At 41.6% G+C, this 12,424-nt stretch overlaps 1 protein-coding gene across 3 annotated transcripts; it reads right to left on the bottom strand.

The window, feature by feature from the left end:
* Positions 1-4,913: 4,913 nt before the first annotated feature.
* hey2 (hes-related family bHLH transcription factor with YRPW motif 2) lies at positions 4,914-11,298 on the bottom strand. Of its 3 annotated transcripts, XM_043683957.1 has the most exons (7): positions 10,576-11,181; positions 9,306-9,806; positions 9,107-9,185; positions 8,941-9,024; positions 8,597-8,678; positions 7,180-7,533; positions 4,914-6,421 (listed from the first exon to the last, which is right to left on the bottom strand). In XM_043683957.1, exons 2-7 carry the CDS (start codon positions 9,386-9,388, stop codon positions 6,273-6,275), a joined length of 831 nt encoding a protein of 276 aa, XP_043539892.1. In that variant the 5' UTR covers positions 9,389-9,806; positions 10,576-11,181; the 3' UTR covers positions 4,914-6,272. The 3 variants fall into 3 exon arrangements, with proteins under 3 accessions (XP_043539892.1, XP_043539890.1, XP_043539891.1); XM_043683955.1 differs by lacking the exon at positions 4,914-6,421 and having other exon boundaries at positions 6,663-7,533; positions 10,576-11,298; XM_043683956.1 differs by lacking the exons at positions 4,914-6,421; positions 10,576-11,181 and having other exon boundaries at positions 6,663-7,533; positions 9,306-9,809.
* Positions 11,299-12,424: the final 1,126 nt, after the last annotated feature.

Genomic DNA, 12,424 nt, shown 5'->3' on the forward strand with positions numbered 1-12,424 from the left:
GGCATGCATTCTGATGTTTGATCTATTTGATATGCTCAGTCAGAAAAGGAGAGAAACTTTGTCTTTCAGGTCTTCACTATAAGGTCAAAGCAAGTCACCATAGTCTTACCAAACTATAGGATTGCTCTGTCATTAAACAGAGGAGACTGGAAGCACACATCAAGTCAGGCAGCATTGGGAGGTGGAGAAGTCAATGTTTCAGGTGTAACCCTTCTTTAGGACCTTCTTCAGGATGAAACGTTGACTTCTCCATCTCCTGATGCTGCCTGGCTTGCTGTGTTCTTCCAGCCTCCTGCTTGTCTACCTTGGATTCCAGCATCTGCAGTTTTTTTTAAAACCCCCACACTACCACCTAACTGCGGTAGTGCTTATTTTTTTCCCCCAGCACCCATGTTGTGTGTGAGACACAGTGAAAGACACAAGGTGCACAAATCTTTATTCAGTTTCCACCACCAGGAAGAAAGGAAACACCCGAGTGGCCAGTGACAAGCAGTGCCCTTCACATCAAAGGGCAATGCTGTGTGATCAAACAGTAAAGGGGAGGGCAGGGATTAAATCAAAATAGAGTTGGAGGGGGAAATAATGCACTCCATTCCCTGCGGCGTCCACCTCTCCTTGAACAACTCCAGGGTGTTGGTGGACACCATGTGCTCCTTCTCCAAGGACATCTGGGCTCTAACGTAACCACGGAAGAGGGGCAGGCAGTCGGCCCTAATGACCCCCTCCACTGCCCACTGCCTGGACCGGTTTATGGCCAGTTTGGCCAGGCCCAGGAGCAGACCCACGAGGAGGTCTTCAGACCTGCCCTCCCTCCTCCATACTGGGTGCCCGATGATCAGGAGCATGGGACTGAAGTGCAACCAAAAGCAGAGGAGGAGGTTTTTAAGAAAATCAAAAAGGGAGTGCAAACACCCACTATACACATGGTCCACAGACTCCACAGCACCACAGAACAAGCAGTCGGGCTGGGAGTCCGTGAACCACTGCAATCTGCGGTTGCAAGGGACCGCTGCGTGCAGAACCCTCCACCCCAGATCCTGAGAGAAATGGGGAGGACTCTCGCGTAGAGAGCCCTCCACTGAGGATCCCCACTGCCCAGTGGAAAATGGGAACGCCAAGGCGTGTCCAGACAGTGAGCATCTGCAGTTTTTTTTGTCTCTCATTAGACAGAGTCAGCTGGTGGTGATTTAACTTGAGGGGCACCATACCACTGACACTGGGAAGACTTGAGAAGGAGAGTCCTTCATGGTAACCTCAGCTGGTGTGGAGGTTGAACCCACACTGTCAGCATCAAACTGCTTCATCAACTAACCCCCACTGTAAAATGTACACAGATCAGTTACTAACCAGATTAATTTTTCAATACAAAAGTAACAAGTAGTCTATTTACCTGTCTCCTAAAATCTTGTCACATTCACTTCTTAAGAAAGCTTAACCCAAAAAAGCATCCTAAATGTGCACTTTCCTATTTGAAGTCATGACCCTTATTTTTCAAATTAAATTAATTTTCCAGATTTATATTTTATATATAATTTACTATCTTATAAATCTCAAATAAGATTCTCTCTAATTGATTTTGCCTGTAATTTTACCTTTAATTGAGAACAATCAGCAACAATAAAGAAAATGTCTTACAGTAATCTTACATTATTTGATTTTATAAAAACAAATCTCAATCTCACCTGGCCACGATGTTACAATATCCCATAATCCCTCACTTGCCAGGATTAAATGCTTAGAAATAAAGTACTATCTGCAACTAACTATGTATTTTGTGCACCAGCTTTGATTGATGAAAAGCATAAACCACTAAAATGAGGATATAACAAGGCCCCACAATGGAAAATGTGATTTGAATTGAAACCAGTGTGGATTTTCCTTTTGGGAAATTTGCCATACCTTGAATGTAGAGAATACCTATTGATTACTAAAGCACTCACAGAACATTATTTCAATGTAACAGCTCTAATAAATTACTGTGCTATGGTTATTTGCTGCATGCAACAACTAAATGTCCTTACATTGTGATCAAATTTAACTTTTTCAAAAACAATACTTATAACCAATTTATGGTGCACTCCAAACTCCAAATTGCAGTGCCATATATCCACACATGCTGTGTCAGAATAATGCCACCCATGATATTAGGGCTGCTCAGTGGACATTCAGGAGACATGCCTGGCATTAGCCCCTTTGCCAAGTTGGATTGTGAATGAATGAAGTTTTGTGGTGTTCAGGCTGTAGTCAATTTCTTCAGGTGTTGGAGGCTTCCACCTGAAAGGTGAGCACTGTTAATTTTACCTTGTCAGAGGAATGTTTATTCAGACATTGTATTAAAGTCACAAATCACTGCAGCCTACAGCTGACATCTCTTCTCAGTGTCTATCTCTCCTCCTGGATTCACTTAGGAAATCAGAGTAATTTGACTCTCAGCCTTGCTGCCCTTCTTATACTTCCATTCCAACCATACACCAGCGAACTACTTCTAGGACTTAGGGACATGCTGATAATAAGTAAATGAAGTTTATGAACAAAGTTACTCTGTTCTAGCTGCCAGCCTCATTAGACACATTCAACATACACTGCATCAGCCTCAAACCTAACTTAGGTGTGATCCAATTTCGTGGCCAATTTGTTTTCCTACACTGCTCTTTTCAAAGTTGTTAAGGATTTGCTGACAAAGAGCCATGTTCAGTTGGAAAGGGTAACATAGTTTCTCGCTCCACAGATGCTGTCAGACTTGCTGAATATTTTCAGTACATTCTGTATTTGTTTCTGATTTCCAACATCTGCAATATTTAAGGACTGCTCAAGCAAGGTATATTTCCCTCTATTTTTCTCTAATAGACTTTATTCCTTCATTATAGGAAGGACAGGAAATCTGACTTCATCCTTCTCAATACTAGAATTGAGCCAGCCTTTCAGAGATACAAAACTGACATTTTGATTCATCCTTTTGAGAAAACACCACCCCTTATTGGATTATGAAACCCTACAATACAACATTAAGGAACCTTGACTGCTTAAGTTAAATGTAAAAAGCTTACACTTTCTTTCTGACAGCTTCCAGAGAAGGTTGGTTGGAACAGCAATGCCAAATTAAGCAAACAGGAGAGAATAACATTGAGGTTAAAATATGCTTTTACTTTTCACTCATTCGATATTTAGGATGAGTAACTATCAAAGGAAGACTGATTGTGATACTGGCAGAACATGGCTGATGGAAAAATTGTCTTAGGTTACAGTCTTGCTCTTGCAGGATATAATTCATGCTTCATTTCCACTATTCAGTATAGACATCTAACTATAATCAAATGTTGTTTTAAAAAAATCTAATTAAATCTTTGTTTCTCTTTGATAATTAACAACTGGAAAACAAAAAGGTTACCAGATTGTATACTAGTATCTGAGATAATTAGTATTAATTAGGGTACTTTTCTTAAAATATTACAAATGACGTTGAATAAATAGCTCTTTTTTATATAAAACCAGTGTATATTTAGAAACATTTAATGCATAATAGGTTACAGAATGCAGGTAAACAAGCAAAAGGTGTCATTTATGTTGTATAATCTCCTTCATACAGTAAACTTATTTATTACCATTGACCTCTCCACACAGCAGAGAATTCAAGTGCAACATATGAACTACAGTATTTTATCTTCATACAAGCTCTAATTTTGACTTTACATATAAATTTCCAAGTCATCTGAGTTAACTGAGTGAATAAGCTGCATTTGGGACAAAGCTCAAAATTAAATGTTACTTGCTTAAACTCATTACAGTGTATTAGAAATAGATTAGTACAGTGGGAATCTAATTGGATAAAAGAATGAATGAACACATTTTGAGAATGATCCAAGTGTGTACCTGCATACCCAGGAAAGTTCTTGTTCAAGTTTCTTATTATAAAATTGTCTTCGCACACAAACCTAAAAGTATGAACACATTTAAAAATGCTGTTCCAGATTTAGGGCTGACCACAGACTTTAGCCATGAACATACATAATCAGCAATGCTTAGCATGTGTTCGGGGCCCAGTGTTGACTACAATGGCCTGACATGGAGAATGAAAGTTAGCTTTAAACCGATTTGATTTGATGCGAATAGACAAAATGTCCAGGCCATAGACTGTGATCACTTAAATTCCAAGTTACGTTTAACTGGACATGAAATTTCAGTCTTTGCATAGTGTCTGTGTCATCTTATACTGTCAATTCCAAAAGCAAATGGTGAGACTTCTGCTAGTTTAAGAGTCATTGTGTGGCAATATCTGCCTTTTCAATGTGTAACCATCAAATAATTAATATTTTATTAATAATTTTCATGTCTTGCTGAAAATATCGAGAAAACCCCCATTTCCAAAAGAATCATCCTGCAGCAATTTTTGAGTGAATTTATTAATCTAGCATTAGTACAAGTATTCTAGGCATGAAAACGTATGGGATGCAAAACAAAGACATAACAAAAGTAAATTCATTTTCAGAATTATGCTTGCCTAAAGATCTTGACAACCATTTACTAAAAAAAACCCTTAATGTGGTGTTTTGTTTTGCTGCCATGAAGTGACAATTTCTCTGCTGAATAAATATGTATGAATATTTTTTGTTCACTTCATTGCACATATATTTTAGTGTGATATTATAGAATACTGTGAGAAATTACCTCAAATGTTACATTCAAGCAGATTAGAATAAAAACACATTGGGCTATTTCAAAGAAAATTAGTCAAGGGTATCAGAGATTAATCCCAGTACCATAATATTAAGTGCTTAAAAATGTGTTGCTGGAAAAGCGCAGCAGGTCAGGCAGCATCAAAGCACCAGGAGAATTGACGTTTCAGGCATAAGCCCTTCTTCAGGAAGGGCTTATGGCCAAAACGTCGATTCTCCTGTTCCTTTGATGCTGCCTGACCTGCTGCGTTTTTCCAGCAACACATTTTTAAGCTCTGATCTCCAGCATCTGCAGTCCTCACTTTCTCCCATAATATTAAGTTAAAGCTTTAGGGTTGAAAGAATTTTGACAGGTCACTTGATGTACTCTTAAAAAAAACTATTATAATGGGTGAAGAAAACAAAGTACAGTACATAAAATTAATCAGAATCCTATCACATTGTTTCTGATCCCTTATTCACAGTGCCCCACAAATCTCAAATCAAGGTAATTCGAGGACACTGAATATGCAGAGCTGTAAATGACTGGAGATATTCATAACCACAAAGCAGACATAGAGTGTAATCTGATTTAAATACACGGTGTTGTGCTAATTTGCAGGAATTGTCTCAGTCTAGGTCACATTTTAAATCAAATTGGAGGATTACCATTCTAACTGTGCAGTGGATCTGAAGAAGCACAAAAATTCTTTTCACTCTGTGGTCAATTTTGTTAATGTTTAATTAATAAGATTAGATTTTTAGAATCTGGGAAAACAAATATTGGATTTACATCAGTAAAATATAGCAATAGACCAGTGATCGAAGAAGTTAACATTGGGTCCTGTAACTCTTGTTTTTCTCTTAAAATTTATAATACATAAATCGGATCAAACAATTCTGTTGCATTGTATGGAGTGTCAAATTCAGCTTCGAACTTGAAAATTAGCCGTTTTCTAATTCTCCGAGGAAATACAGATGAAACAATATTGCCATATTTGTCCCCGACTAAATGTATTTCTTACAATAGCACCGGGTCAACTTAGCTGCTGACGATTTCCAAACAAGATACAGGTCAACATATGATTAACATTCAGAGGATAGGCACGGCGGTGTGAGAATGCTTATTCGCGATTACGGTCTTGGATGCTTCAGGTACTGCGACCTTAGGGGAAACCTGCCGATTCCAAGTTGCAGTGTGTTTCCTCCAACTGATTTCTCTATCCGATTGTTTTTGGCGGTGATTGACTGCTGTAAGTCCCCATTTCACTAGACATCGCTCCAGAATTCCAGGAGAACATTAAATTGAAAAGGGTCAAGACAACTGAAGCTAAATGTATTCCACTGGTCCACCAAACATCCCAAGTTATAATGTTTGTGACAGGCTGGTTCATATTCCGATAAGAAGTCTCAAAAGGGAAAGGTGGATTTAACATCCAAAAGGAACTCGCCTGAGTTAGAGAAGACGTACTGTAATTGCAAGAGTTGGCGGTACTAATGAGATGGGTCCAAAATCACCAAGGCTTGATTTACTCCTCTACCGTCTTTGTGGTCAAATTGCTGGGTATGCGGGAAGACCTTGTCTCCCGTACTAGCTGGGCTGAAAGGAGATCATTTTCTTCAGGGAGACGCAGTCGATTGGCTATAATTTGTGTAAACAAAATAGTCAACATTGGGGTATTTAAAAGCAGAAAGCTCCCGAGTCAAATGGCTGTCGACTTGCTGGTAACAGTACTGGTGGCTCTTGCAGTGGGTTATCAGCCAAGGTCCTGCAGAGAGCAAGTTTTTTCAAGCAATTACTTTACTGTTTTCATCAACTTTTGTTTGTTTCCGTTCGAGCTGTCAGATGTCAAATAGGTCAAATGCATTGAGTTGGAATACAGGTTTGCCAGCAGGAGTCCGATGCAATTGAAGGGAAGAGGCAAGGGATGGGGACTGGCATTGGCAATTTCCTGCAGCGAGTGCCGGCACCGCTGTGGTATTTCCCCAACCCCCAACCCCCCCCCCCCACTTCCATCCGGCAGGGTTGGGGGGGGGGGAGGAACAGGATGGTGGGGCTGGGGAGAGCGGGGCCCGGGAGAATACAACTGGTGTCAGTCTTTCTCCCCTCCCCCCTCCGTTCAGAAAGCTCCTATCTCGGTGCCCCAGGGTCTGTAAGGTTTCCCGACCGCGCCGCCACTACCGCTGGTTCCGCCGCCGCTCTGCGGGACACCGGCGATCCCCGGCGGACTGAGAGCTGGCCCGCCTGGGGTCAGCACGGCGGTGGCCGGACCGGGAAAGCTGCCCAACGACAGCGGGAAGCTGTGAGCGGCGGCGGCAGCGGCGGCGGCAGCGGCGTGCACGGTGGCGGATAGCGAGAGGAGGGAGGTGGAGAGCGGGGGCATGCGGCCACTCATCGCCCCCCCGCCGCCGCCTCCGCCCGGGGCTCCTCTCAGCGCCGTATCGCTGTGGGCCGCGGCAGCCGCCGCTGCCAGGGTGGCGGTGAGCAGAGCGGAGCCTCCTGCTCCTGTAGCCGGGACCGCGGTACCTGGGTGCAGCTCGGAGGAGAGGCCGTGGTGCTGCAGCAAGGCGGAGGGCAGCTGGTGGAAAGCGGCGGTCCAGTGCGGCTGGTGTTGCTGAACCCTCTGCTGGTGATGGTGATGCTGCTGGTGATGGTGTTGGTGTTGATGGTGGTGGTGATGGTGATGGGCCACCGACGAGGTCATGACAGCCGCTTCCCGCTGAGAGGCGTAAGTGTTCAGGTGGGAGACCAGGCGGAGCCGCAGCGGGTCCGAGCTATCGAGACCCTCCACCGAGCTCAGGTACCGGGCCACCTCGGCCAGGCACTCCCGGAAACCGATACTCATGAAGTCCATGGCCAGGGCGTGAGCATCCAGAAACCCTGCGGAGCGAAAACAAAGCACACAGGACAGCCGGTTAAGCACCTGTGCTCCAAAGGTCAACGGAGATGTCGCCAGAAGTCTCCAAACAGTATTGAGGGCAGGAAAAAAATTGCGACAGACGCTGGAATCTGTACTGAAAACAACAAATGCTGGAGATCACAGCGGGTCAGGCAGCAGGCAAGCTAACGTTTCGAGTCTAGATGACTCATGAAGAGCCAGCTAGACTCGAAACGATAGCTTGCTCTCTCTCCATGGAAGCAATGATGTTGGACTAGGGTGGACAAAGTTAAAAACCACACAATACCAGGTTACAGTCTAACAGGTTTATTTGGAGTCACTTTAGCTTTTGGAGCGCTGCTCCATCAGGTAGCTAGTTGAGATTTTAAATTCTCTGCATGAATGCTGCCTGACCCGCTGTGATTTGTTGTTTGCAGTATTGAGAGCAGGTCGTCTTGTGTGGGGCTTTTATGTTCCGATTACAGTTTATCAATATTGTAACCGTTTAAAAGTGTCCATTCGTTTATTTTTGTTAACCCCTTTTTGGCGTTAAATTGTATTGGCCCATTTTAAATATTTGTATTTCGCGATGTCTATATGGAGAAGGCTGAAATTTGTTAAACAAATTAATTCTTTGCAGCGAATTGTCTCTTGCCAGACGGAACCAGCTATGGATCTGATAGATTTCACAGGGTGACAGGTTTGTAGCTCCGTCTTGACATTAGGGGGCAGCGTGGAGACGTTGCTGAAAGGCCCTGTTTGTGTATTTTGTGTTTGTTTTGTCTCTCTGGGCAGGTCTGACTGCTTTAAGCAAAAAAAAAGCCCAAACAATCTCTGCATGCGGCTCCCTGGTTTTCACAAAGCACTCAATCCCGCAGTGTTAGGAAAGCAAACAGAAACCGAGGTCAAGTGCTGCCTTTGTCCCGCCGGCTCTTTCCCACGAGCTCAGTGATACTATTAGCATTTCCACTGCACTCAGCCGGACCCGCCCACAATTGTCAACGTGCTGTTTGCTTAGAGACCTCTTCAAATCGCTTCTGAAGAGGCACTCAATTAACTCCTTACCTTTACCTCCGGTCGCCCGCAGCATCTTTAAATGGTCCACTGTCATCTGAAGTATTTCCGCTTTCTCTAACTTGGCTGAGCCCTTGAGAAAAAAGAAAATTATGGCAATTATTTTGACAGATTGTCTTTCAGATTTAATCTGGTGATGTGAGTTTTGCGCTCAAGTCAGCGTTTCACTCCAGCGTCAGAAAAAGTGGTAATGTAACACACCATCACTAATTAAACCATTATGAATTTACAATTAGTTTATCACAGTGATAGAGCAGGCGTCACAAATAACAGTTTGAAAGCTATTTGACTAATCGACCATAAGACTGATTTACAAAACAATCTCTATTAAGTACCTGTTTCTCAAAAGCGGTAGGAACTAGTCGACGAAGCTCCGACAAACTATTGTTAATACGATCTCGACGCCTTTTTTCAATGATCTAAGAAAAAGTAAACTGTACAGTTAGGGCATGTTAAATATTTGAACGAACATGTACAGGGATAAATAAAGTAACAACTCACCCCTCTTCGCTTTTTTCTGGCCAAAATTTGAGACGTCGTAGACGGGGAGCCAGCTCTTAGGATTGTACTGTTGCCCTGACTGTTGAAACAAACAAAAAGTCGTCTTTTGAGCCTGGCTCTCGTTCTAGACAAGCATCAGGAAGAGGATTAACAGGTGTCACAAAAGAATACACAAAGTTGAAAACGACCCTAAACTCACCTTCCGTAGTTATTTTCGCTCCCCACGTCGATAGTTTCATCAATATCACTCTCTGAAGAACTCTCTTCGCAAGGGCGCTTCATTTCCACGGGTGAAAACTGTCAACGACTTGTATTTGGAAGCGTGGTCTTTGAGTCGAAAGCACAAATCCTGCTCGCTGTTGGCAGCCTGAACCCAGTCTAATGTTCTTTCCCACGGTATAAGCTATATCAATGTTGCAATGTCTGGCTGCTCTGATTGACAGGCAGCTCCGTCGCCCCGCCCTTTCCACTTTCCAATTGGTGTTCAGGCACGATGACGTCTCCGTACGTCAAACACGCGGGTCGAGGGAAGCGTGGGAAAGCTCAGAACAGAGCTCACTTAAAAGGGAATCGACTGGTAGAGCAACTTACAAATCTTTGTTTTGGGGAGGGGAAACAGTTCTATGCAATGTTAACAGATGTTCTACATTTGCAGTAAAATTCCACGACTCCTTCCGTACTGATAGACTTAAACTTAAATCTATAAAATGTAAGTTCATGCAATTGTCTTAAGATTCACAATTGATTTTTCTTTGTAAAGTATTAAAACATAAATTATTATTAAGTCTGGCTTGTTAGTTGATAGAAATATGGCTTAGTATTTGAACAGGAACCTGTTTAATTTCAGTGATAATTGGTAAAGTGTTGTGCGGATTCTACTTTGCACAGTTGATATAATAAGTTGGCAAATATCTCCTGAGAAAGAGTACTATTGTTTTCTTTTCCCTTTATAGTTCAATTAAGGCTGCATCGAAGGAAACATAGTTTTAAATATAAGCTCAGGATCGATAACACAAATAGACAGGCATGTCCTCTACTCAGTCCAAGCCCCGAAGTCAAATCTCAGAGGCGATTGTAAACGCATATATATGTACCATGTAAACCAAGCTTGGTTGCTAAAAGTGTCTATAGACAGTGAAAGACAGAAGCACCCATTGATTTTCTTTTTTTTTTAAAGAGTCGCTTTTGTACTCGGTGCATGGCTAAGCTGCGGTATAACCGTGTGAACAGAAACACGACACTATTCTTCAGCACTCCCCCTGTAATTTGAACTTTCTGAATTACACGCTGTCTACACAAGAGGTGGTTTGAAAAACATTACAACACCCACTATACATACCTCCAACCAAGGTGTTCTGGGCAAAAGCACAAGAAAGAGGCTAAAACAGACGAGTCATTGTTGCTCAGTCTCAGGGCAGCCGGACTATTGTCCAAAATATACCAACCAATTTAGTTATATGCTCATTTACCTTATTATTCCTTTCTTGTATAACGTGCGAAGAATAAATAATCACTGAAAAGAAAAATAGACGGAGTAATCAATATTTCCAAATGACAATTGTTTGAAATCTTTAACTTTAAGTTGTTTTTCAATGTTTGAATCGCCTGACAGCATTGAATAAAACGAGTAAATGTCATATAGGCGATGTTGGAGATTAGAGTCATGTCATATAGTCAATTCCAAAATGTAGCAAAAGTCCTTCCAGAGCGATTAGTTAATGCACATTTGCGCATTGTATATTTTCGTTGGACGTCTTCCTCTTTCATATTTTCACCACATCAGTCTATTGGCGGTTATCCTGACCTCATCTCTCTGACTGCCCCGAACTGATGTGTTTCTGGTGTCTGTATTTAGTCCCTTTGTGGGGGTTTGGCAAACCTCTGCAAGTTTAACTCTTCACAAGCAGCTGTGTCACAAAGTGCAGATTGATCACAACGTCTCCAACATTGTGGACCAAAAGGATTGTTGCTTCTATGAAATAAATCCACTGGCGACGTTGACTTGTCGAAGAATTAAAGAATGTTATCTGGGTACTGATAAATGTTTATGAAATCGTTCAGTTGTGTAATTTATCTTGACTTTAATAAGCATGCGATTAACTACTTCGGAAGTAATCGTCCTAGTTGTAAATATACTTGAACAATGTGAAAACGATGTTTCGAAGGCGATCAGATCAAATTGCTAGAATATTTAAACCAGTAGATCTCAATTAAAGCTACAGTGCACAATTAACTTCAAGTTCTTTTTTAAAATCATAAAGTCTATTATGGACAAATATTTTATGCTTCTAATTTGCTGCAATTATAAACTATTTTAAAGTAATTTAACCATGTTAGATTTCCATCTTTGTAACCTTGGAATCAACTGCTTCAAACGCAGTGAGACATCAGCTTTTGAAGATGCGCCTGTTCAGTGCCTGGCGATCCTGTCACTTCATGGATCAATACTTAGTGGAGTCAGGATCAAGAGATCTGTCATTGTTTTGACAGTAAATGCGGACCCAACCTGTTGACCTCGGTGATGTTTCGATAACGTTTTAACACAATGAAAACGAATGCCCGATTCAAACATTAGAATAAAGGGCCATTTCTCAGTCCGAAGGGTATTTGAATATTGAATTCAATGCATCCCCGTGTGTTTGTAATGCCGATGCCATTGATGAGGAGGAGCTTGGCCTATTTCACACCTCATTGCTCCGATAGTGTTACTTCACACAAAGTTTGCACAACATTTACAGACAGTGGGATGACAGGTACCAAGCCAAGTTAAGCTTTCGCAATTTAAAAAAAGTCTTATCGTAAATATCTCCGTGGAAATATTTCCCACATTTTTATTATGTGGTGTTTCATAGAGGTTTTGATTTTGAGACGGCCATAACTTTGTATATTTTGACCGCGATTTCTATAAATGTTGATAAAATCTAATCCGACAGCAAGTAGGTCGTTAGAATCACAGAACATTAGAAGACAGCTTGCTAATAACAATAGCGACAAAAGTCACAAAAATAGCAACGACGGGCCCTGCTGGAATTTAATACACATTTTAAATGAAAAATTAAATATAAAGGTTGACATTTTAAAATGAATCATCGAACTTGCTGCCAAAAATCAGCTACGTATTAAAGAAGGGCTACGTATTAAAGAACTGAAGGGCTTCGAAGGTTGGGCATTTATACTGTTTGACTTGAATTACAGAATGATTTCCAACGCATATTTTCTCGCAGAGATAAACAGCAGCGTTTAAATGGATCAGTATATTGACAATTAAAATAGTTGGATTACACATCCAAATAAAAAGAAAGTTCTGATAAACTGTAA

Source organism: Chiloscyllium plagiosum, chromosome 3 (assembly GCF_004010195.1).
Source record: "Chiloscyllium plagiosum isolate BGI_BamShark_2017 chromosome 3, ASM401019v2, whole genome shotgun sequence".
Classification (NCBI taxonomy): domain Eukaryota; kingdom Metazoa; phylum Chordata; class Chondrichthyes; order Orectolobiformes; family Hemiscylliidae; genus Chiloscyllium; species Chiloscyllium plagiosum.

Excerpts from the sequence above, each read along its gene's own strand:
- hey2 (XM_043683955.1), bottom strand. The coding sequence starts at position 9,388 with ATGAAGCGCCCTTGCGAAGAGAGTTCTTCAGAGAGTGATATTGATGAA. Across the intron at positions 9,025-9,106 it reads CCAGAAAAAAGCGAAGAGGG|ATCATTGAAAAAAGGCGTCG; the intron begins GTGAGTTGTTAC and ends ACTTTTTCTTAG. Across the intron at positions 8,679-8,940 it reads CTACCGCTTTTGAGAAACAG|GGCTCAGCCAAGTTAGAGAA; the intron begins GTACTTAATAGA and ends TTTTTTCTCAAG.